The sequence below is a fragment of the Pseudophryne corroboree genome, chromosome 5, assembly GCF_028390025.1.
Source record: "Pseudophryne corroboree isolate aPseCor3 chromosome 5, aPseCor3.hap2, whole genome shotgun sequence".
NCBI classification, from domain to species: domain Eukaryota; kingdom Metazoa; phylum Chordata; class Amphibia; order Anura; family Myobatrachidae; genus Pseudophryne; species Pseudophryne corroboree.
In genome coordinates, this window is record NC_086448.1 from 567,989,044 (window position 1) to 568,016,439 (window position 27,396).

Genomic DNA, 27,396 nt, shown 5'->3' on the forward strand with positions numbered 1-27,396 from the left:
CAAATATTAAGATCCTTCCTTGAAGATCAGAACAGGGTTCCTCTTCATTCCCTCAAAAAAACAAAAATGAGGGAATATATAGTGAAGTACAGTTTTATTATAAGTATAAACAACATAAAATATTATAATATACAATTCCAGCAACTTATAGAGGGGCACCTTGAGAAAGGCTCCCTGTGAGCAGAAACGCGTCGGTGCTGTGGGACAGACTGCAACAGACCAAGTAAGAGTGGAAGTACCCAGGATTACCACAGCTAGAGGAGGAACAGTGCTCAGTTCCCGGGAGGTATCTGTTTACGTTTTCACAAACGCTATAGGGTAACCATCACTGGGGACCCCACATATTCTGGTACGCACATTTGCCCCCCAATAAGTTGGTGGAATTGTATATTATAATATTTTATGTTGTTTATACTTATAATAAAACTGTACTTCACTATATATTCCCTCATTTTTGTTTTTTTGAGGGAATGACGAGGAACCCTGTTCTGATCTTCAAGGAAGGATCTTAATATTTGAATATCTGACGATTTCATATAAAGTTAACACTCAAATACTAATCCCGTACTACCCCGGGGTGCGCACATCTGCATTCTGTGAATTGTCTAACGTTTCTTTGGGATTGGGGGTGATCACTTCAGCGGACGGTGCAGCACTGCTGGTTTGGAGCGCTGGTTTGAAAAACTTTTCTTTATTACTATGTATTCTATTAATTATTTTTTCAGCAGTCCTTGTTTTTAAGGGAATATACCTTTGCAAATGTTTTTGGAGTACAAAAACAATATTTTGTACCTATACCTTAAAAAGAACTATATAAATAAAACTAGAAATATGTCCTGCCTAACTTACATGCCACCCACATAGCAATTTGTAGTAAGGAATGCTGTATCTCAAAGAACTACATACATATGGTTTTCTTAAGCTTATAATAGATATAACTGACTCTCTCTGTCCGAGCTGATTGACCAAAGTGTTATTGCATTGCGGCAGCACAGGGCTAATAGCTGAATGTAGGGGGTAGGAGAGATAGTCAGGTCTTGTCCAAAAGTGGACTGAAGTCATGGATATATAGTTGGCCAATAGGTGAAATCTATCAATCCATCCCACAAAATGTCTGTCTCTGCTGCGTCTGTAGAGAAGGCTCTTTATAGTCTAAATTTGCATTGAAAAACTGACTGCTAAAAGCAGTAATGTTTAAATAAATTATATTCTACAAGTAAAAAAGTGGCTCTGGGTAACATTATCTTTAGATACATGACAGGTCCTATCCATTTATTTTTTTTATTCAAAATAATAGTATTCTTCACAGCCACTTTATACATTTAGAAAAATTTACATGTAAAAATGTACATGTAAAAAAGAGAGGTAAGCTTTTCTTGACATACAGACCATATAAGTTATCTATCAATATAAATAACATTTATATTTACCCTTCACTTGAAGTTCCTCCATTCATGCAATCTTACACTAAAGCCCCGCCACCTTATAACCTAGGGAAGGAAATGTTTGTTTTCTGTGGGATGTCAAAGAGCTATCTCCCTCCTTTATCACTCTGCTTTACCAACTCCCCTCCATGCATAGGCACCCAAAACTTTTTGAGACAGCTTGGAGAGAGACTTCTCTTGATATTGAGCAGTGGGTGCTCATTAGGAAAGAATCGCAAAGTGCTCTATTAATATTAAATTCATGTAAACCTTTTCAATGTTTATATGATATGATACTTGATATCTTTTAAACTGTACCAGATGTATCCCAATTCTTCCACCTTGTGTTGATGGAAATGTGGTCACATTGGTACTTATTTTTATGTACGGTAGGACTGTCCCTTAGTTTCTGTTTTTGGAAAAGAGTGACAGCGCTCCTTGGGTGGCTTTTTGGTGTCCCTGTACCTGCTGACCCCCTTGTTGTGCTTCTGTGCCACCCATTGAAGACACTTTGCCATCCCAATGACAAGCTACTAGAACACATTTATACCACACTATGGTGCTATGCTTGCCTTTGTCTGGCACACTGCAATGACGGAATATATTAGCAGCTTGCATCAAAACAACATTTGTAGATTTCTCCTGATCTGTGAATCTTGGTATCCTCTCTACATCTCTCTACTCCTTGGTCTTTCTTAATGTTGGTGACACAGTTGAGTCTGTAGTTCTTTAATTTTTTGGCTCCTGTTTGGCAGATGGCTTGAGCGTTGGTGAATGCCCCCCTGTCTCCTACCTTAGTCCTCCCCCAATTATCTCTATTATAATCTTATACTTAAGGATACCCATCAAAAGCAATAATATAAAATCACTAACATCCACCAATATTGTTTTATGCAGTCAGCTTCCTATACTGTACATTGTTATAATTTTCTGTTTCTTAACCCAGATTGCTTAATTGTGTCTTTTGCTGATAATGATTAACTGTATTTGCTTTGTATTGCTCCCATTTATTTGTATAGCCACTTCCATATTGTATGATTTTTTTCTCTCCTGTTGGTGTTAAAAAAAAAAAAAAAGATGACCTAAAATTTTTAAAAAAGTGACCCATTACTAAAGTTCACTTAACCTCATGAATCACTGGGTGATTACAATATTGCAAGGTGCCCCATTTTGTCATTACATGACAGAAGATAAGAGCAAGTAACACTGCTTAACTAGAGGGTAGAGCAATGATAGACAGCTACTCATAAGAGATCTGGTGAGCCATAAGTGGTGATTTCCTGACCTTCATTCCCAGGGCTGGAAACCATAAGTATATGTTTATGCGACTCTTGTAATGACTTTCCTGCTTATATATTAAAACATCCTTTGTGCAATCTTGACATGCACACTGATGCTAATATTGCACTGTTTCCAGCAGATGTACATGATTATTTTTCAATGTACTAAGATAATATTTTATTTACAAGTATTAACAGCCCTACAAAGCTGTAAGCAGCCAGCACTGTCTTTGTTCTTTATTAAGCTAGAACATCTGCAATGGACACAATACTAGATGACAGTAAATAACTATAAAATCATTTTTTTATTTTATTTTTTGTTATTTATATTTCTATATAAATTTTTAATTACCTAAATGATTACAGGCTTAGTTCTGAAAGCATCAAAACAATTAAAAGAATATATTTAGATCTGAACTTATAAGCTAAGCAAGTGATTGCCAGTATGTCATAAGAATACAGTCTTCACTGTCAAAGAACAGACTTGAACAAAGCACATACTTTGGACTGCTATGCGCTACATTTGTCTTTCAAGAGATCCTTGCAGCGTCCTGTTTGAATCATGTGTGTAACAGGGATGCAACTTTAAAAAAAATATATATATAATCGCTACATGTGGCAACATGTTAGTTCAGTGGTTCCCAAACAAGGTTCTCAAGGCCCACTAACAGTCCAGGTTTTAAGGATAGCCAGCACAGGTGACTTAATTAGTTCCTTAGTTATTTTGATTTAACCATCTGTGTTCAAGCATGGATTTCACCAAAACCTGGACTGTTAGTGTGCCTTGAGGACCAAGGCAGAAAAACACTGCATTAGGTCACATGGAAACATTGAATTTGACAGATCAGAACCACTTGGACCATCTAATCATTGTGGGAGGAAACCAGAGTACACTGAGGAAACCCACACAAGCATGGGGAAAATATACAAACTACACACAGTAAGGGCCATGGTGGAAATTAAACCCATGACCTCAGTGCTGTAAGCAGAGAAGGACTGGGGGCCGAATTTGTGCTCTGGCATGTGCGCGCATATGACAGTTGCGTACAAGCTGTGAAACAGGGCGCATGGACACTCCAAAGGGAGAGTGCAGCAGCAGGGGTGGCACAGACTTGCGGCACGCCCCGATTTCCATGGAGAACGGGGGGTGCATGTGACATGGCTCATGGGGGCATGCCGCGAGTCAGGGGGACGTGGACTCTCGGCACACCTCCATTTCCATGGAGACGAGCGGGGGGGACGGGGGAGCGGCCAGACCAGTGAGCCGGCTCTGTGTAACAGGACCGGCCCACCAGCCCATCGGCCATTCTGGCCCTGGCAGTGAGGCAATAATGCTAACCATTACACCATCCGTACTGTTTAAATATTATTTAAATGGTAGTCCAAAAGCATGCATAAGGCAGAGGTATGAGTCTACATCTACATCTCTCTGCACTGAGAATAATACACACACACACAAAAAAATACATACAACAGGTATCTATACATGCCCACTCATTATATATATATATATATATATATATATATATATATATATAGGGGTTATTCAGGGATGGATGCAGATCTTGCTTCTGCAGCAAGATCTGCGTCCATCTACTCACAAGCTAGGGACCGCCCAGCACATGGCAAGGCCGCCCAGCAATTTAATTGCGACTGCATCAATTAGAGGATGACCCCTGTGCAGCCTGGCTGCGCTGGCAGGCGGTTCGGCAGCATTTTTTTTCTTGGAATGGCTGTATGTGACATCACGCAGCTGCCACAAAACCGCTCCCGACATGCCCCCATTTTGTCCACCACACCCCCGCAATGCCGTCCACCCCTGTCAATCATCTTGCGGTCACATCCTTTGGGGATGCGACCGCAATGTGAATGACCGCTCAGGCACGACGCAGCCACTGCGCTTGTGCAGTTTGCCAATGCACGTCAAACTGTGATGCGGCCGCATTAGTGGCTGACTCTGAATAGGGTCCTATATACTGTTTATCTATCTATCTATCCATCTATATGTACAGTATATATATCTATCGCATTGGGAAATAATGCATGGTCATGTGATCTAATGTGTCCAATCATGTTGGTGAAATCTGTCTCAATATACCACACCATTTTAATTATATAGATACATACTGTATACACACACACATTCACATATGTACATAATTTATATATATATAGTATGTGCATACTCAAATAAGCAAACAAGGATGGTTCAGCAATGGTACAAGGAAGACTTTGGCTGGATGTATCCTGCACCTACCTACCCACCAATAATAATTGTTTGTCAGACACAATACAATTATAAGGAAAATGGACCCTATTCAGATGGACATACTTACATTTTGAAAGAATACTACGCACTAAAGAAAAAGAATAGTGTCACGAAAATAACAGTGGCCTCAAAACAGAAGTGGTACCAGAACCCTCAGTTTTGTTTATCTGCTTTCAGACTCTCCAAGAAATGGGCATACAGTATATGTATATTTCCCTATGTGACAAGTCTAAAATTAGGATATATGGTTTGCAGTTTACCTAATGAACACATAGCAAGAATGCAAATATCAAAATAATGTGATGTAGTGATGAAACAGTTAAAAACAACAGATCTGATTATATTAATTACTAGTTTATATTAAACATCATTCTGTTTGTATGTAGGATGAATATACATATGTATACATTGAAACTGTAATGTGAACATGAACTGGAACCATTTCTCACATATACCCACATGCTATATCTTAAGATTCTTGTTTGCATGAGTCAGAACCCAGATGTGGAATGCACTAAGATCAATTAGAGCAATGTAAATATTTGACACTTCGGCTTCTGAAAAAGCATGAAACATTGCAAGAGCGAATATACAGCCATACAACAAACTTCCGCTTTGCGCTCATGACAACTGCATTGTTTAACCCCCTCAATGCCTAGGGAGCCTGCAAGTAATTACACTATCAGAGTTACATTATCAGAGATACAGTGGAACAAAGTTGACTCTATAATTCTTGCATCCATTGATAGAGATTTATATTTTACAGGGATTTTAATAGGAAATATGCAGAAAATATCCTCATGGGGAATGAGGTGGTTTTTGAAGCCAACAAAGCTTCAGTTCTAATGGGGCTTCTTCAGTGGTTCTAACAAAATAGGATAATAACCTGTCTAGAATGTGATACATTATATTTTGGAGACGTGGAATGTGTATGCCTTAATTCTGACTCAAGAATGCAATGTCTTTATCTGTTTCATATGTTACTCATACATCATATATTGTAAGATCTATAGCCCTAGCCTTGATCACATGTTAACTTTTAACATTGTTTAAACTGACAGCCTTTAACATCTGTGTGTAAAGATTTTTTTTTTGTTAGAATATAATTAATGGCTGGATAGTTTAATACTCAGAACTGTTATAGATTAAAATGTTTCCAGAACTCAAATAATAAAGTTTAAAAATAAAACATGTAAAAACAAAATACAGTATAATGTATACATAAAGGCAAAATATATATTGCAGCTGTGTCATAAACAGTATATCTGCTATTGAATGTGGGACAAACATTAGTGAAAAGTCCATCAATTTGCAACAAGCTCTGCGCCTTGTGCATTTTAAATGGGTAACTTTGAGTAATGAAATTAACCTGTTTGACTGAGATAATAATTGTGTATCAAGTTTATTAGTCTTTTAGAACTTTACAATGTTGAAAGGCGGATGAGATAAGTGAGCTGATCATGTAGAAGGCAGTGACTACTCATGTGGTAAGTAGGTAATGAAAGTAAAAAATAAATAAATAAAAATCATCATGAGAAGAGTGAAAAGGAGGAAGGCAGGAGCCAGAGCTACTGTAGACAGTGGATGAATATCTGTGCAGCTAGCTAGGTATGTATTTGAAAATGCTCCTCTTCCCCTTGTTGCCAAGAGTGAAAGTCATACTTACAGCATGGCTGATTGACAATCCCAGCACTATAACCTACAATAGTACAGGGACTCCCAATCACGCAAAGGCGGCCATGTAAAGTTTACATCCATAAGCAGGAATATTTCTTCTACGAGCACCAGAAAAAACATGCACAGGATTACATTTACATTCTAACAAATATCTAACACAGTATTTCCTAACCCCGGTCCTCAAACCACACTTACAGTCCAGGTTCTAAGGATATCCATGCTTGAGCACAGACTGTTAAATCACAATAACTAAGGCACTAATTAGGTCACCTTTGCTAAAGTATGGTCATCCTTAAAATCTGGACTATTAACCACTTAACTGATGATTTATTTCGCTAAAAACCACTCCGAAATTGACAGGTTTTTTTTATGAGTGAATTAGGTGAAGAAAATGAATTTAACCCTATCCCAAATGATTTTAGTTAATAAATATTTTCCCCCCAAACATCGATCGGGAACATTGCGACCATCGGAAACATCGCTGCTTTCATTTTGAAAGCCGGGACATCCTCCAGGTATACGGGGGATGGAAGGGGTGGGTGGTCTGGGGGTGACTTGGGAGGGTTAATTTATACTCCCCAGTGGCTGCCATTGTCTGCAGCCGCTGGAGGGGGGTGATCCTGCCGTGCTGACCGATCAGCAGAAGTTTCTCTTCCCTGCCGCTACTATCACTCTCTGACTGGTCACATCCTGTGCGACCAGGTCAGATAGAGCATTTGCAGGCATGGTCGCATCTGATGCGACCATGCCAGGCAAGTGGTTAAGGGTATATTTACTAAAGTGCGGGTTTACAGAAGTTGAGATGTTACCCATAGCAACCAATCAGATTTTAGCTTTTTATTTTCTAGAACAGTGGTCCCAAACGTGGTCCTCAATGACCCCCAACAGTTCATGGTTTCCAGGTCACCCAGCAGATGCACAGGTGTACTCATTACTCACTGATGCATTTTAAAAGATCCACAGGTGGATTTAATTATTTAACTTGTGATTCTGAGACCTTGAAAACGTGAACTTTTGGGAGTCCTTGAGGACCGAATTTGGGATCCACTGTTCTAGAAGGTGCTAGATAAATGATAAGAAGAATCTTACTGATTGCTATGGGCAACATCTCAACTTCTATAAACCTGCACTTTAGTAAATAAACCCCTTAGTGTGCGTTGAGGACTGAGGTTGGGAAACACTGCCTCTACATACCTCTGAAACCTATCTTAAAAACTTAAGGCATGCATATCTTGCTGGGACTTGCAGTTCCACAACTTGCTAGAGATTATCGGAAACTGTCATAATATTGTGCTATATTCAGAATAGTACAGTGAATCTCTTTGTGTGTATGTGCTATATAGGCGGCAGGCAGGAATATTGTTTTAATAGACAGTTTTACAATGGAATGTTTAGTGTATTACAGAATTCTTATTACAGTCTTACCTCATGTAGGATGTAGGAGAAATGTTCTTTGGTTTGGCCCATTGATAAGGATGCTGTGGAACTGATAAAAATTGATCACAGAAATTCCCTTTCCTGATGTGGTGGAATCCAGAATATTCTTCTGGTGATAAGTCAGCAGCTGGTGATAATGTGCCATGCTCATCACAAATGGGCTCTGTTTTAAGAGACATAGTTGAGGTGTGATCTATTGCAGTCTTTCTGGACTTAATTGGAATGCCATCATTCATGTCTATGGGGTCAGTGCTAAGAGCATTAATGGCTGCCACTATAGCTGAACTTGTATACTGGTGAGTGTTTCCCAACCAGGTCTCATCAGTGACGCTAACTCTGGGGGAATTGTGAGGAGATGGAGTTGGAGAATGGTGTGGTGAGTAGGATGTCTGTCTACCATTAAGGTTGTATTTTCTTTTGTTGCATGGAGATGTTGGTCGCGAGTTAGGAGCAGTGAGCCAATTTTCCTCTGAAATACTTGTCCTGGGAGATGTTGATGGGGAATGCCTGGGTGAGTTGAGCAATGTACAGGCAACCATACTTCTCTGATAGCCTTCTTCTGGATCAGTGGTTTTGGGAGATACACACGGTGACTGCCATGGGGAGGTCTGAGGGGAAGTATATGGATAGGAGTAATTTGACTCAAAAGAAGAAGCTTCAGAGTTACAGCTTCTGGAAGACAAACTGCTTGCTGGACTCAAGCAAGATGGATCTCGGTAAGTCTCAACATTTGGCAAGTTCAATGTTGCAGTAGAATGTGCCCGTTTAGAGTTAGGCATTGATTCGTCTACATCTCCTTCATGAAAGAACTGGTTATTGCCACTGTGCATCCCCAGACATGATGTGATTTCAATTCTAGGGCTTTCTAATGGAGCTCCATTAGGCCTTATGTTCGGAGACAAGTAGTATCCAGAGGCTTCACTCTCAAGATTCCCTCCATATCCAGATGAATGACTTGCTGATGGAATAATGGGAATGACTGGGTTTAATGATTGCAGGCCATGGCATGGAGTTGATAATGAAGAATTCATCACACCAAGCGAGAGGCTGGCACTTAAATTGGAAGATGCATAGTTATAGTTTTCTGGAAAAAAAAAAAGTGATGAAAGATGCCCAGATTAGTTAAACATAAAACAAAACAAATGCATGTATTTTATCTGGAGATAAAATATGTTTCAGAATATGGAACAATGCAATGTGAGAGAATATAAAAATAATACTAGTTATCGGGAAAATCGGGAAATGGCCAATGCATTTTCTATTCCTTTTTGTACTGGGAAATTGGACAAGGTATTATGGTTTTGAAATGCAATGGTTCTGAAAAAAGCATAGAAGCCCCATTTCCATTGTGCTTGGAATCTTAGTGTTGGTCCCATAAGAGTACTTATGTACCTTTACTCATTTTTGCTGATACCTCAACACTGCACTTTAAAGTAGATCATATACAGTTAGGTGCAAGATTATTGACTTTCAATTAAACGTTTGTAAAAAGAAACTTTTACTAAATGGAAAATACAATATAACATCATTATCACTGATCTTCTGAGCAAGATGTTGTGCCTGACCCTGCCTATTGTTATAGGGAGGCAAAAGTTATGCTGACCACACACACAGAGTACTGCTGGTAATATTGCAGCATTGTGTAACTGCAGGGTGGCAGCAGACCACTACCAATGTAACTGCAGGGTGGCAGCAGACCACTACCAATGTAAGTGCAGGGTGGCAGCAGACCACTACCAATGTAACTGCAGGGTGGCAGCAGACCACTACCAATGTAACTGCAGGGTGGCAGCAGACCACTACCAATGTAACTGCAGGGTGGCAGCAGACCACTACCAATGTAACTGCAGGGTGGCAGCAGACCACTACCAATGTAACTGCAGGGTGGCAGCAGACCACTACCAATGTAACTGCAGGGTGGCAGCAGACCACTACCAATGTAACTGCAGGGTGGCAGCAGACCACTACCAATTGCAACTGATCACTTCCAAAGAATAAAAAAGAAAATCTCCTTGTTAAGCTGCAACATTTAAAAAATCAATATAAAGAAAATAACATATTCAGGAATCTTACTGACCACTTTGTGGTGCTCAATTGTGCGCAATTCCATGGTTACAAGGTTGTCAATACACTTTTCAGCCCCCAGAACCTGAATTATCCATAACAATGACCCAAATGAAAAAATGCATCACTAAAAAGCCTCTAAAATGTGGTTTTATTAACAAGGGCTTTCCCCATTTTCCCAGTGTATGCTTGTGAACGATAGGTAACTGTAAATGAAATGAAAGTGTAAAGAACAAGAGTATCACAATTGCTTTTCATTTATGTTTACAATTGGAGGCCAGAAATACCTATTATTGGTTAGGTTAGGTTATGTTAGTTCTGTTTAATCAGTTTTATAGTGCCTCTGAGCCTGATTCAGATGTGGACGCAGTACACACAGCAGGGTCAGCTTTGGACGCAGCTGCTGTGTATAAATATGCTAATGCTGCAGGAGGTGTATTGTGTTTGTAGCGGTTTTCCACTGCTGTGTCTGAGGACGCAGCATCGGAACATCTGCAAAAACATGGGCCATCTGAGTGACCCTCCGGTTATGCAGAATGGACAATGTTTTCACTCGGCTGAGGCCAGGAAATTTACGTTGGAACACAGGCGCTAGCACACCCAGAAAACAGGAAACGCTGCCCGATGCCCCCTTCCTCACCCCCAAATGGGAGAAACATGTCAATCAGACTGCAACTTAGGGGGCACTGCATGCGATGATGTAAGATGGGTCCTGCACATGGGCAGTTCATCCACCATCAAAGCTTTATGGAAACCATCAGGCCCCCTGTTGGCCAATGTCCCAGTGGAAGCAGGGTGTATATGGAAAGGTGCAATGTCTGTGCCACCCCTTTGCTAGATATTTTATTAGAGGACACTGAGACCACTGGGAGATTAGGGGCAAACCAAGAACCCCCTCAGTTATGTTGAAAGTAAAGGTTTACCTCTTGGGCACAACTTCACTAGTAATTCATAATGTCCATATAATAGAGGGTCCTTAGTCATAAAGTTAACTAGATATGTACAAAATACAAATGATGTATGTATAAGTGAGACAGCTTCTGTACAGGATCTTTTTTCCAAATTAATTTTGATTTGATTTTTATAGAAAGCAACTGAGCAGAGAATCACTCATTACGAGGTGCATTGCTAAGTTACTTTGGTGCATGTGCAGTGCTACTGTGACACATGCACAGTCAGACGATAATCGCTCAACGTAAATATTGGCATTAAGTATTCTTCTGAATCAGGTCCCCCGCCTGCTTCTTCAGCTAAGGAAATATATACGGATATGATAGGTGAAAGGGAGCAGGACTTGAAGTTAGGTCTGAAGATTTTCAATCAACCAATATAGATTGCTTTCGTTGGGACTAGGCCTTATTAAGGTCCAAATGGACCTGCGGTGTATACTGCAAAGTACCTATGTTTGGTACTTTGTGCATGCGCCAAAACTATACTGCGCATGTGTAGTACGGGTCTGCGATGGCGGACACAAGGCGAAATCAGACTGTCAATGATTGACAATCTAATGCCGTTTGGGGGCAGAGAGGGACATTGATGGCCACAGTTTTTCATAAAGAAGGCATATCCCCATTGTTGCGCTGAATGGACGAGGCCAGGATCTTTGTCCGAGGACGGAGTTTTCCTGGCCTCTTGGTAGCTCCTGTGTTGGCCAGCTTGATCGAACCCATGGGTCAAACAGCCGACCAATGGTGTAGCAGATGATCAGATACTGCGTCCTTGGATGTGGCTCATGTAGCAGGCCGATGGTGTTGCAGGGGATCCGATACTGCATCTTTGGATGCAGCTCGGATCAGCAATACAACAGAAAGAGTGACGCCTCCTGCTGCATTAACATATTAAGAGCAACTTCAACCACATTTGAATCAGGACCATTGAGCGCACGTCCACACTGCGCAAAATAGACTGAATAGTGCTTGGGAGCTAGTCTGGCAAGTAAACATGGCAATATGTTGGTTGAAAAGAAAGCTTCAATCAGTCCAACCAGTTAAAAGTTTAAACAGTGCAATCTAACATACTGTACACTGTATGATAATGTAGCTCAACTCAAACATGTTGTATACTTTATAGTTTTATACAGATATAAAAGACAATCTAAAGCAAAGCACGCACACATTAAGTAACGTTCACACCTTTAACAACATATACACATAATATAAGCTTGTTTAACGTGCTTCAATACATATTTTATTACCTAATGAATGTGTACAGCAGAATTTTAATCAACAATAACACATGTAACAAGCACAACTTTCCCTAGAGAGCCGGAAGCAGCAGGCATAGTTTATCAAAGTACTGTATTATGCAGTCAGAAATTCCCATAAAAACACATAGGCCCTCATTCCGAGTTGATCGCTCGTTATTTTTCATCGCATCGCAGTGAAATTTCGCTTAGTGCGCATGCGCAATAGTCGCACTGCGACTGCGCCAAGTAACTTTGCTATGAAGATAGGATTTTTACTCACGGCTTTTTCTTCGCTCCGGCGATCGTAGTGTGATTGACTGGAAATGGGTGTTACTGGGCGGAAACACGGCGTTTTAGGGGCGTGTGGATGAAAACGCTACCGTTTCCGGAAAAAACGCAGGAGTGGCCGGAGAAACGGGGGAGTGTCTGAGCGAACGCTGGGTGTGTTTCTGACGTCAATCCAGGAACGACAAGCACTGAACTGATCGCACAGGCAGAGTAAGTGTGGAGCTACTCTAAAACTGCTAAGTAGTTTGTAATCGCAATATTGCGAATACATCGGTCGCAATTTTAAGAAGCTAAGATGCACTCCCAGTAGGCGTAGGCTTAGCGTGAGCAACTCTGCTAAATTCGCCTTGCGAGCGATCAACTCGGAATGAGGGCCATAGAAAAAATGTAACAAAACATTATTTTACTTATAATTAGGTTATAGGAGATGTACAAACTTTTCTTACAAGCCAGCGATGTCTATAATACCCGCTTCAGGTCGCACCCGGGAGCCGTACAGAGGTGCTTCCCAGGTGCGACCTGCCTCAGGCCCCTTTCACACTGGTGTCCCAGCCCAGCATATTACCGGGTTGGTGACATCAGTGGTGACGCGCATGGAAGGCGGTGCGTAGAGATCAGATGATCTCCAAGCACCACCCGTCAATACAGTGTGAATGGGAAACAGGTCGCATCGACCCAGCAACCCGTTCACACCGCAGAGCGACCAGGGTTGAAATACCGGGTCGCTCGATCCAGGATATTTCCCCTTGGCGCTTTCAGACTGCACAGCAACTCAGGTTATGCGCGCTCATGTGTAATAACCAGGGATACAAGCCGGCGATCTGAAAGAGGTATTACTATGATCTTTGCTAACACAACTATTATATCCCTTTTCTACTGACTTCAAAATCCCATGTGAATATGCAAAACCCGGGATTTTGGTCACTGTAAAAGCAACCTACCCGGGACTAACTCCCAGGTCCCCGACCCTCCTCCCGACCAGGGTCATGGAGCTGAGACCTGGGGAATTGCCAGGTTGCTACTAGACCCGGCAATTTCCCAGGTTGCAATGGAAAAGGGTATTATTTCTGCCTGCAACATCCAGGAGATTTGCCCTTCTGATTGGGAAGGTAATGTAACATGTGTCTTTCCAGCAGCTGTTGCAGAGAAATCAGCTTCACCATCACCTGATTGCACCTTGCTTATGATTTAAATGAAAGTTACTGGAAAACAGATTGTATTATTTCTAGTAGTGGGCACCATACACTGGGCGGGATGTACTAATGTACATCGCCGCCCATCGCCGCCCTGCGCCACGATGCTGATCGCATATGTACTAACATATGCGATCAGCATTGCGGAGAACAGCTCTTCCGATAAGAGCTGTCCTCCGCGATGCGCAGCGGCAGCCTGACTTCCGGGATTCGGTCCCAGGAGTCAGTCTGTGCATGCGCGGGGTGACGGGGGCGGCCGCAGGGCATGCTGGGAGGGATCCGATCGGATCCCTCACACAGCGCCGCGGAGAGAAGCCCATAGGCTTCTATGGACTTACGCCAGCTAAAGCTGGCGTACCCCGCCGCGGCGCTGTCCTGCCGGCCGGGGGTTAGTACATCAGGAAAATGCGGTAAACAGGGAGTTTACCGCATTTTCCGCTTAGTACATCCCGCCCACTGACTCTAAACTACCCAACTGATCTGAGCCAATCCTGGTGAATAGAATTGTAGAGAAGACTTCTGTGAGCAGCTGGAAAGATGCAGTTTTACACTGCTCTGTGAATGCTTGTACAGTTGTTTATCAAAAGCACTAACAACATATTTCATAACATAATACCAACAACAGATTCATATGTGGCTGTTTAAACATATATCTCAGACATAAACTATATACTCTATACATTATTAACTATTTCCTTTATGCTAGCAAAAGAAAGTCTTGGAATGTTTAAATACAAAAAATTATATAGCTTGGAAAATTTGCACCCAGACTGGGATGTACTTATGTGACCGGCGGTCAGGAGACCGCCGATCACAATACCGACAGCGGGATCCCGCCCCCCTCACAATCTCGACAGTTGGCATGCCGACTAACAGGGACTATTCCCACTCGTGCGTATCCACGACACCCATAGAGTGGGAGCAGAACCCCGCAAGGTGCTTAGTTGCGCTCTAATCCCCTACCTGCCGTGCATCTAAAAACCAGGATCCTGGCGTCGGTATGGTGACTGGCAGTCTCCCGACCGCCAGTCACATGAACCCTACCCCCCAGACTCATGGTCCAAGGGAGCTTAGTGATACACACAGATGGCAAAGACTCTGGCATTGGGCCCCCAGATGTTAAAACAGGATCCGTTCAAATTGCTGGCTGTAGGAATCCCGGCGGTCAGGATACCGACGCCAGAATCCAGACTCCCAGCAAAACAGGAATATTCCCACTCGTGGGTGTCCACAACACCCATAGAGTGGGAATAGATCCTGTGGCGAGCGAACCACCGTACCTACAGTGTGGCAAGCACAGCGAGCCCACAAGGGGACTCTTTGCGATCGCCCTGCTGCCAGCATTCTGGTGGGCGGGATGCCGCTGTTGGGATATGGACAGCCGGCATCCCACCCGCCGGTAAATCATCTGTAGTCCGTTAAACTCCTCCCTGTTTAGTCTATCTGTTTGGCTACTTTTAAATATAACAACTAAATCAATGCTTATATACACTAGATTTTTCTGTATATGCTAATTTACTTAGGGTTTAGAAATAGCAGATTTCCTCACAACCTTTCATACAGGTCTTTACTGAATTGCCATGTAGAAAATAATGAGCAATTTGCAAGGAAACAAATTTAATACATATATTTCACACAAGCTACTAAAAATCTCAAAATCTAAAAATATTGAATGTAAAATAGAGATATACAGTACTGTGTACATAATGGTGGTCATTCCGAGTTGTTCGCTCTGTAATTTTCTTCGCATCGCAGCGATTTTCCGCTAATTGCGCATGCGCAATGTTCGCACTGCGACTGCGCCAAGTAAATTTGCTATGCAGTTAGGTATTTTACTCACGGCATTACGAGGTTTTTTCTTCGTTCTGGTGATCGTAATGTGATTGACAGGAAGTGGGTGTTTCTGGGCGGAAACTGGCCGTTTTATGGGTGTGTGTGTGAAAAAACGCTGCCGTTTCTGGGAAAAACGCGGGAGTGTCTGAAGAAACGGGGGAGTGTCTGGGCGAACGCTGGGAGTGTTTGTGACGTCAAACCAGGAACGAAACTGACTGAACTGATCGCAGTTGCCGAGTAAGTCTGGAGCTACTCAGAAACTGCTAAGAAGTGTCTATTCGCAATTCTGCTAATCTTTCGTTCGCAATTTTACTATGCTAAGATTCACTCCCAGTAGGCGGCGGCTTAGCGTGTGCAAAGCTGCTAAAAGCAGCTAGCGAGCGAACAACTCAGAATGAGGGCCAATGTGTAACGGAATATGCTGGAGCTATATTAGTAAATGCTGATACATAAATGCATGAATATTTGACAGACTATGGGCTAAATTTACTAAGATGGGAGTTCTATTTAACACGGGATGTTGCCCATAGCAACCAATCAGATTCCAGGTATTACTTTCTAGAAGGTGTTAGATAAATGAGAAGTAGAATCTGAATGGTTGCTATGGACAACATCCCATCTTAAATAGAAGTCCCATCTTAGTAAATTTACCCTTATGATACATTATCACATTAATAAAACAATATCCTAACACAGTAAAACAGAATAAAATGATATAGTATATTGTCATGCTATAAGATCACTTGAGAAAAATTAACATATTAGCAGGGGCGTCTCTAGAGAGGAGGGGACCCGTGTGCAGACTCCGTTTGTGGGCCCCCTCCTCTCCCGTACCCGTTGCGCCGCTGCTAGTGCTCTGAGCGCTGTAGACTCTGGCACAGTGCCAGAGTCTACAGCGCATGCGCAGGACTCCGAAAAATGGACGCCGCACTATTTTTTGGAGTCCTGCGCATGCGCTGTAGACTCTGGCACTGTGCAAGAGTCTCTAGTAGTCAGTGCGCTAGCAGCGGCGCGACGGCTACGGCAGAGGAGGGGGCCCACACACGTTCAGCAATGGACTATGGAAAGGTAAGTATAGGAGAAATGGGTGCAGTGTGTGCAGTGTGGGCCCCCCCTGGACTCAGGGGCCCGTGTGCACCTCACACACTGCATCCATTATAGAAACGCCAATGCATATAAGTAAGGATATGGTTTACATTACAATTGTATGCGTAAATTTCTGTAAAACAGAAAATTTACAAATAAGCTAAATGTACAAATATAATTACGTGTTAATTCTGCAAACAAAATACTAATACAAAAAAAAATAGATTCAGACATTACAAATTAATTTGCTCATTTCTAGCCTTTCTTCGAAAGAAAGAAAGAAAGAAAGAAAGAAAGAAAGAAAGAAAGAAAGAAAGAAAGAAAGACTGAAACATAGAAAAAAAGAAGTCCTTTATAATGCACACCATAGGCACTCTGAAAATAATTTAGTTGTGGCAAGTAAAGCTTTGGAGAAAGCACTTGAGATTCACATTGGCTGTATGTTGAAGTGGAGTCTCAGGTAATCCCGGCTATAGTTACTATACACCTATCACTCTACATAGAGTGTGAGTGGTTCGTTTTTATTTTATTTTTATTTATTTTTATTTTTTTATTATTTGGGGGGGGGGAGTTCAGCTAGAGGTGTTTTTTTTCACATTTCTCTAACTCTCCTTAGATTTCAATGTATTTTTTGTATGCCTTTCCATACCATACTTTGTATCCTACAGTAGCTGTGCCTAATTTTTCTTTTGTCTTTTTTTGTCCCAAGTAAGGTTTATCCCTGGACAAATTTGTCCCTGGAAATACCTATGCTACCCTAAAAGTTACATCTCTACAGCAACACTACAAAAATTCAAAACTTGCATAAAGATGAATAAACATGCAATAATAGAGATTGCAGAGCACCATATTCCAACATGCCTGGCAGCATGTCACATGCAACAACTCAGTGGTAAAGTGTCCATGGAAGTAAGTTTATATTTTAATTATTAGAAATTTGTTTTTATATTTACCAAGTAAACAATATTAATTATCTATTTTTGTACATGAAATTACATTTGTGTAATTTTCTTAGCCACCAAGATTCCTATTAAATTGCATTAAAGGTAAGTGTTTAAAATGCAAATGAAATTTGTATCCCATTTAATGAATGTCATGCAAACTGCCCTGCCTGTTTTGTGCAAAGATACACTTACCCAGCAGCACTGTCTGCTTCACTTGAAAGAGAACATACATAAAACTAAAAACAAAATGCTAGCGGCTTTTCATAAACTCATTGAAGGGCTTACAAAACATGATTCGTACACAGAGCACGATGCATAAACGCTAAAAATGTGGCCAAACCTCTGAAAATGCAGTTCTTGGATGTTTGGGCGCTTAAAGCATGTGCATCAAGAATGCAATAGATTCTGACCTTGGATGCAGTGGGCAACGCCATCTGTATGTGGCGTTACACTATAAGAAGCCTATGGACTTCTACCGCATTGACTCCTGAGAGAGATACAATCAGATCTCTCGCAGCACCCCCCACGGCAGGTGCGCCACTTGACGCATGCACAAACGGACTCCCAAGATGCATCCCACCCTAGTCTGATGTTTAAATTTAAAGAGGTAATTATTGTCATAATTTATTTTTACATTGCCACCAATTAGACAATTACATTCTCCTGTTTGTGCAGAGCTGAGCGGGACCCTCTCACATGTCAAAAATTAGTGGGCATGGTCTCTTAGGAAATGCCATGCCCACAAGCCATGCCCTAGTTTTTGTTGCAGTGGGGGCATGTCCAGCGCTTTGTGAGCTGCTGACCATGCCCCTAGTCCCTCTCTCCCCTGAATAGATACCATGTACATGACAGCTATTCACTGTTCTGCTGAGCAGAGCAGAAGTTGAGAGCGGACCAACCAACTTTTTCCCACAGCTGGGCAGTGCCCATAAACAGGGACTGTCCTGCAATAAGCAGGAGGATTGGGAAATATATCATTATATAAATGGTCCGCATCCCACAGAGAACATTCGCCTCTATCCTAATGGAGCCTATAGTCTACGGAGGGAGACGTTTCAAACTTCTCAGAGAGAAAAACTGGAGACAATGCCCATAACAACCAACCTACTTCCAGCTTTATATTTCTCAATATTTGTATAAAGTGGGGTTACACAGTGGGAATACACCTCCCACTAAGTTCCTGAACACACACTACTATACTTTATATAGTCACCAGCCAGTTAACCTACTAGTATGTTTTTTAGGTGTGAGAGATAACCGGGGTCCCTGGAGGAAAGCCATGCAAACATTGGTAAAACATTATTTCCACAAGTACAGGGCACTAGTCGGAAATCAAAGTCATGACCACAGTGCTGTTAGGCTGCAGTGCTACCCATTGTGCCACTGTGTTGTCGGATTCTGGACATACATATAATATCCAGCCAGAGATCATGCACCAGTACCTCTAAAGCCAGGATCAACATAAGGAGGGAGAAAGCATGCTGGTTAGGTGCATCAGGCAACACAGACAGGACGGGATGAGGGCAAAGAACTTCATTTGTACCGTATGTAAAGCCTGCATTTCTTTCACAGAAACACATGAATCCAGAGTTTGTCTGGATCCTCTATATATTTACCCATCGTATTGTGTCAAAAGCATTGACAAAAAATAAGCTTAGCAAAAGAGCTAAATCCATTCTTATGTGTGTGTAGGAGTTACAGTAATTAGTGCTGATAGCTTTAAGAATACATTAGTGGATTGGTAATACCTTGTTTGTCCAATACAAATTGAGATTGACTATAGGCAACTAAATGAGCAATATTACTTGTCAGATTGGTGGTCAAGATGTTAAGAACATAGTGGCTGGTGAAAAATCTCCAGAGCAATGATTTTGCACTGTGTTTGCTCAGAATGGAAGTGGTGGAACTGGGCTGTAATGGTTGCTCTGACTGTGGCAAAGTTCAGTGAGGGAGAGTTCATGCAAATGTGTCCCCAGCACTCCTATGGCATCCAAATGCGGATGTGCGCGATTTTGCACATTGGCAAATACAGTATCTATTATTTTGTTTTAGCAATGTTTGCTGATTAACGCCACATCAGCACCATTATTTCTAATCTATCGAAAAAAATATATATAAACAGATTTAAAGTATTCTGATAAAGTGTAGCATATTTTTCTGGGTACTGAATCAATGAAATACGAATATGAAGGAATTTCTATCTGCTAATGTCCTGCGGTAGGATTTCATAAGAAGGGGTTGCCAAATAGTCAAAGAGCTTGTTTGCTAATTATTTACAGAACACCGCCAACAGGACAACAGGTTTGGGACAGTTTGTCGGATTAAGGCCGGGTATTTATTGGCGATGTGCTTACATTTCTAAAAGTACGTTGAGTAAAAATATCATATCAAATGCAACGCACCCAAGGGCCAGATTCAGATTTGTACGCAATGCTGATGTTCATGCAACTGAGTATCAGTAGCCTGCACATGGCCTGCGATCACACTGTGCCCATGCCAAGGTACTTTTATGATGCCGCTTGCAGTGAGATTTGCAGCGTGACTGACAGGAAGTGACCATTAGAGGGAGGTAAGGGGAGTGGCAGCAAAATGCAGACATGTCATGGCCGTTTTTGGGGCGTGTTTCTGCCTTCAGCTGCAATGTACATAGAGAAAGATGGCACCAGCATTGCTACTGCCATAGACAGGCGTGACCATAGACTCAATGGGAGAGTCTATGTTCCTCATTTTTGCGTTGATGCTGCGGATGTGTACGCAGTTGCCAAAGGATATCTCTATTTATTTCCAGGCAGCTGCTTCCCTTGCGATGATTAACAAGTCCGTAGGCTGACAAATCACAGCTGTGTAGGCATGTGCATGCAGATCTGAATCAGCCCCAAGTTGTTTATACTAATGGCAGTGGTAATAGTGACAACTTAGACACTGGGTTATATTGCCACTCAAGATTACATATGTTGTGCTACCAATAAAAATGTAGGAGGCCTAAGCACTTTCACATCCTCCTTTGTGGTAATAGGTACCTTAAGACCCTCCATACTCTTAGGTGATGTATTATTAGGCAGACAAACTGTGGCCAGACATGAGCCAGCTACTGGTGAATCTATACAGAATCTAAATAGCTTGGTTTTTCCCTTGCAGTCTGCTAATGTTTAACTGTCATATTTTCCAAGAATCCTCTTAGAATGCAGACCTCCCTATTTTATAAAAAATAGAAGAAACCTATATTATGGCGCAGTCCTACAATTATTCAATTACACATAATAACACCAAGAACTGTGGCACTGACTAGTCACAGCAATATATGTAAATGGCAGCATGCTTATAAAATGTGCTGATATAACAGACAGACTGCACAACATAAATGCAAGTCTGGCTATTACTGGGGGGAAAGTAGTTATTCAGTATATACAATATGCGCTTCCCATGGGTAAGTTGGTGTTTAATAAAGAAAACCTATCCTGACAAATATGCTAACTACAAATTATACTGCCTAACATTAAGAAAGTAGGACTCTGAACAAGGGGGTATGGCCATGCACATTAAGGCTGTGGCTGTGTTACAGGGGGTGTGATCGCAAGCACTCGGTATGCTGACCGGCGGTCTCCTGACCGGCGGTCAGACATACTACACCCCACTTACCCAGTGGGTAAGGTTAACACTTCTGTAGCACAATCTCTCTCCCCTCATCCTAAAACCCCTTTGACATGCTGCATGCACCAGAGGCACTTGCCTTGGCTACATGCAACACTAAGGCCACACCGACATGCCTAACAACATTTCGTGAGTTGGGACAAAAATGGCAACTGTTGGGCGGTGGCACAGGCCCCTCAAAAATAAATGGTATTATAAATGTACACAAAAAGATATGGGCACACATTCTGTACGGGAAGCATGATTACTCTGCACATTTGCATTTACCGACGTTAGGGTGAGCTACTTGAAAGAGAACTGAAATATCAGCGCCCCTGTAGTCAAACTGTCATGCAAAATGGGAAACCACTTTCCTGTCTTTAATAAGCAATACTTTGAATCACTTAGACATGATACTAAATTTATTTAATTCTGCAAAATATATTTTAAGAGATTACACAGTTCTTAGACTATATAATATCTTATTACATGACCCTTACTGTAATGACCAGCTTTCATACGGTAGCCTAAATAAATGCTTACACCAGATTTTCAAGACTCTGATATGGTGTTTCATAGTTTATTGGCCCATTTTATTATCACAGAAGTCTGCAGAGGCAACTGTGCCTATGCATCTGTGGATTACATATACAATGCTATGATTTAAGATAGTCCCACGTATGAACCAATATAATAATCCAATAACATTTCTAAAAGTGCAATAAAAAAGGCTTCATACTCAACAGTGCTGGGGCTTTGGGTTTGATTCTGACCGGAGGGCTAATTGCATAGACATTGTCTGTTCTCCCCATGTTTGCGTGGGTTTCCTCCAGATGATCCAGTTTCCTCCCATGAGCCAAACACATACTATCCACTGGGGCAGGAACTGATGTGTCTGAATAGAGTCTTTGATTGTACAGTGCTATGGAATATGGTGGTGCTATATAAATAAAGGATAATAACAATCATTTATCATATGACTGAACAAAGTGTAGATCGTACACCATTCCATAGACACAGCCTTTAGATTAGATAGCTAATCTGAGCTAAAGGGAGCATTCATTTATTTCTAGAAATACATAATACATACATACATACATAACTGACCTTACGTTAGATAATATAGCCTATCATTAAATCACTTTGTGTGTATTTAGTGTTACTGAAAGGGTTATTATAAGAGAATATTTGCCCTTTGAGAGAACCTTACACTGAAAGGTCTGTTATAAAAGCTGTGGCGCACTGTATGCTTTCCTCTTCATATTACAGGCTGGATCACTTGCACGATAAGCCACCTTCTAACTCTGTTTTGTTTTTTATTCCTGTGACATCATATGGATTATTTTTTGATAACATATATTGGTGTGACATTACAAACACTTCCAAACAAACTGGCAACTCTGTGGCTTTGCGGAGTATTTTTGTCTTCTAATCCATATTTAACAAAGGGATGGAGGCTGCAATTTAGATGCCCTGTAAATAGACTATAATTAGAGTTTCAGCTCTGTGCAAATGCATTTTAAGTCTTGTACGCCAGGAGTTCCTTCCATTCAGTACATGCGGTACTCAGCTTGCCAGGGGTGTTAATGGCAGATGGCAGCATCCCACTGTGGAACGACTACTAAGCCACATGCCATTTGGTGAGATAAATCAACATCAATTTATCAGCAACAGAATCGGAAGGATGATTCAAATGCTGATTGTCAGATAAAATAGAAAGTAAAACATGAGGGATATTTGTACAGGAAAACCTAAAAGCAGCGTAATAAAACCATGACTATTGATGCTGATCAGATATTAAAGTAACATTTGGAATATTTTTTAAATATTATTTTTATTATTATTAACAATAATGTAATTTATATAGTGCTATCTCCAATAGGACTCTTTACAGCTAGATGAACGTGACTGCATTAAAAAAGAAGATGCCCCTACCCTTTATTATGGTGCTTGGTTTAAGAATCCAATAATCTTATGTCAGGTTGCAACAGTCACAAACCGAAGTTTCACACAGTCCTGATTGTGACCAGGAATCAGGATTGCTGGTCATCTGAGCCAAACATGCCGTGATATAGGGCCTATTTAGTGGAGAATGACAAGTGGTTTCTTCAAATTGATTTTATAAACATATTAAAAGATTAATAAACCAAAAAGAGTACTTTTTATTTAACCTCCTCCAAAGTAATACCACTGTCCCTATTCCTTGCTTACCCAGCTGTACAGACCTCTACTTAAAAAGCATGGCAGGAAAACATAATTTTCCACACAAGAGCTGTACCCATATTTATTTATTATTACCAGTTTCTCCTATAGCTCAGCAAATTTCGTTGCACTTTACAATTGGAAATGATTGGCTATTTGGTCCTGCTGATAGTAGCATGGCCAACAGTGAAAATTGCTTGCACCTCTTTCTGTCTCTAGACTGGCATTATCATAGCACTAGAACAATGTAACTAATTATGTGGCTATCATCATATCACGGTCTCAGCCCCAGGCACTTCCTCCCTTCTGGTCTAAAAAGCGGAAGAGGGTTCTGTAAATTAATCTGACAGCCAAAGTCCCTGGTTGACTAACAAGAAAATATACTACAAGTTCATATTGTATTGGTTGTTTAAGGATTAACTTCAAGTGTCCCTTTCTGTATACCCAATTCTGACATTAAGTCATTGTATGTTGCTCTAGGTGACTATACAAGTAATGCTGCCCATACATGCTGCAATATTGCAATGGATTACATCAATTATGAACTAAAATGACCATGAAAACAGATGACAATACTACTGAAATCAAAGAAGAATTGTAGCATGATTATAGGACAGGTCCATAAGTAAAATTCGAAACTTAAAGAAGATGGATGGAGCCAACCAGCCAGGATGTGTGGCAAGCTGCCCACACCTACAGACCCTAAAGACACCATAAGTGATGGTGGAACTATTGCACTGCAATGGGAACAAGGCTACATACCCAGATAATTGTGGTGTGTCCTTTAGCAGCTGCACTACATGCAATACCGGTAATTCCTACACTGTCTGCACCCTACATCATATCAGCACTCAACATAAGTGCAATGAAAAGATAAGGCTTCACTGTGCATGTTTGTCTCAGAAGATGAGAGATTGGGCAATAGTAGGACAGATTGCACCACTGGCCCCCCAATCTAAATTCCACTATGTGGTCCAATGATGTAGTGTTCTGTTCTTGATTAAACCTTTAACTAAGAGAGGAAGGAGCACCCCTTGTGAGGCCAGCATCAAAGATCTAGCAATTAAGTTTCTCTGACAGTAATATAAAGCAAATACCTACACCCCTGCTCCCTGTACATTGTTGTGGTACTTGATGTGACATTTGATTACTTTCCATGCACTTTGAAGAACAGTGAATTAGTTGTTAAAACATTTAAAGGGAAGTATTTATACTAATAAGCAGATATTTGATGAATGTCAAAACCCCCTTTTTTTTATAAAGAAAAGTTCTTTCTGCAGTCTTTACACCAAACTGTACTAGTAGCTGTACAGGCAAAATAAATTCAGGTTGGAAATCCATGCATATGACGGTTTTGTCTATCATGCAATCTGGACATGAAAATAACTAGCGGAATAGTAGCAGTGTGCCAATGTATAGTTAACCCCTACACCAGTGGTTTCCAAACTTTTCTGAATCACGGCGCCCTAGAGTATCAGAATTTTTTTCATGGCACCCCTTGGCCAAAAGTTTCTTATTGAGAAAATCAGAAAAAAATATGACATTTAGTAAATTGTGTCATCCTTAGATTCCATGTGGTGAGAAACAGGATTCACTTCTGTTTGTCCCAGATTTTATGACTGGAAGCCAAAAGTACTGGTTTTGCCTATTACATTTATGATCAATAATTTGATTAGTCCTGGACCACCAACCCAGGTCATCACCCCTGTAAGTACCCCAAGGCACCCCAGGGTGCCTAGGAACATAGTTTGAGAACCAATGCCCTACACTATTGGATCAACATGAAAATAGCTTCAATTAGGCATGTTTTTCTGTGGTCAGAGTACATGCTATAAGTTATTTCTTCACATATATTATGTATTTTGACATGCAAAAGTCTGCACATTTACGTGACCTGTAAAGGGGTGACCGTACAGTTTAAATAACCGCCTAGGGCAGGCATTCCCAACCTCACTCCTCAGGGCACACTAACATTCCAGGTTTTAGTGATAGCCATTCTTAAGTACAGGTAGCTTAATTAGTACCTCAGTTATTTTGATTCAACCAACTGAGCTGAAGCTTGGCTCTCGCTAAAACCTGCACTTCGGGTGCCTTGAGGACTGAGGTTGGGAATGCCTGGCCTAGAGTATCGGGACTCCAGATATCTGTAGTTGGGCCTATGGCTAATCTTGGTAAGCCTGGACATCTAAATTTTCCATCCATAGTTATACTTTTACATTTACCAGAAACTACAGCTCATATAACGTAAATGACAGTGGTACTATATACAAAAGTGAAGCACTGTTCTAAATGTAATGCCCAATGCTTCACAAATGGTATCCACAATTATCGCTCACTGGGTGCAGTATTTCTGGCATTCCTTTTGAAGTCATATCAGTTTATGATGGATTCCCAGATGAGACCCAGCACTGTTCCTCCAACTCTAAATGCTGATTGTAATTAGTCTTGTGGACAGTAGCACATCCAAAGAGATCTGACAGGTGGAATCGGCAATGTTACACTTAAAGTGGTGGGCCTTTTATAACTTTACAACTGAGGCCTAAAGGACAAGGGAATAGACCATATATGAATAAGACTTTTTACATTCCTGATGTCTATAGTTTGGGAAGACTTTCCAATCACGTTGCAGAAACATTACAGACTCCCTGTTCAGTTTGCGACACAAACTTTTAGCTATATTTGCAGATTGAAAATGGAAGCAGACTAGCAACAGAATTAGGTTTGTTTTTCTTTTGATCCACAAGTTATTTCATGTGGTGAAAGACCGAAAAAGACTCTACCTTATATAAATAGATCATTCCATGAAGCATACGCAGCCAGGGAAACTTAAATACATAAAAATGTAAGGAAACCAGAAAAACACTACTACTGGTATAATATATACAACGCAAATTAAAGCAGATGAGCTTGGGCAATAAGTAACTTATCAAATACAGCTGCCAATATAAAATGTATAGTAGACTCATTTTGAACGTGGCTCTAGTGAATGTTCTCTAAACCTTGACCAATAAAGACAATTAGCTTAAACCTCTGTACTGTGTTGTATGAATATATCATATATTGGATATTTCATATGTGCACAGATCACTACTTTTCAAGCAGCGAGTTTGGTACCTGTGTAACTAAATAGAATATTTCAAACTTCTGCTTAATTTACTATGTAATAACCCCCCCCCCCCCAAAAAAAAAATAATAATAATAATAATAATAATAATAATAATAATAGTATAAAAAAAATATTGATTACAGGTAAAGGTATTATTGATAGTGACACCCTTTATATATAAGAAATTTCTATATTGTTTTAAGTGTAATAAACTGTGCAAACTGTTCATGTAATAAAATTAAAAACCATAAGGAACTACAAAACTAAATGAATTGTAAATATGTTTTGTTAGTTTTTTTTCCCCATAGAAAACTGAAGCTTATTACAAGTACAACCCAAATGACAGTGTATGTAAATTAGAATGCTTGATACTGCGCCCCCCACCCCCACCAAAAAAAACCCAACAACTAACGAACATAATAACAACTTCTAAACTGGGCATAACTCTCGTTGTTTTTGTCAAGCTTTGGTTGCAGTGGAACTTTGTAGGTAGTTGGTGCAAATCGCCCCAATATCTTTCTCCCAATCCCACGTGACCCAGAGCTGCCCTGCACCATACCTAATAGTGTCCCACTCACACTCACGCACTACGCTGCCACCCGTGAGAATAGGTAAAACTTATCTGTCGCGATAAGTGACTTGTAAATTAGGCTCCCCTGAAGTTTTGGCCATCCAGCACAAGTGTATAGGTTACAAATAGAGAGATGTCGGTGAGATCCTCCCTACATACGGGGGAGGGGGGTATGTGACACTAGTGGGGTTGGTACGTGAAACTGCC

General features: G+C 40.9%; 1 protein-coding gene across 12 annotated transcripts in view; it reads right to left on the reverse strand.

Annotated features, from left to right (window-relative positions):
- The window catches only part of NFATC1 (nuclear factor of activated T cells 1), a 272,434-nt gene that overhangs the window by 236,431 nt on the left and 8,607 nt on the right, over nt 1-27,396 (reverse strand). For 7 of the 12 annotated variants that reach the window (XM_063923310.1, XM_063923315.1, XM_063923306.1 and 4 more), the window contains exons 2-3: nt 22,050-22,250; nt 8,076-9,171 (exon numbers count right to left, since the gene is read on the reverse strand). In XM_063923310.1, the coding sequence (XP_063779380.1) occupies nt 8,076-9,171; nt 22,050-22,250 (1,297 nt within the window). Of the gene's footprint in view, nt 1-8,075; nt 9,172-22,049; nt 22,251-23,245; nt 23,389-27,396 lie in introns of those variants that run through there. The other 5 variants (XM_063923307.1, XM_063923313.1, XM_063923309.1 and 2 more) reach the window with 3 other exon arrangements.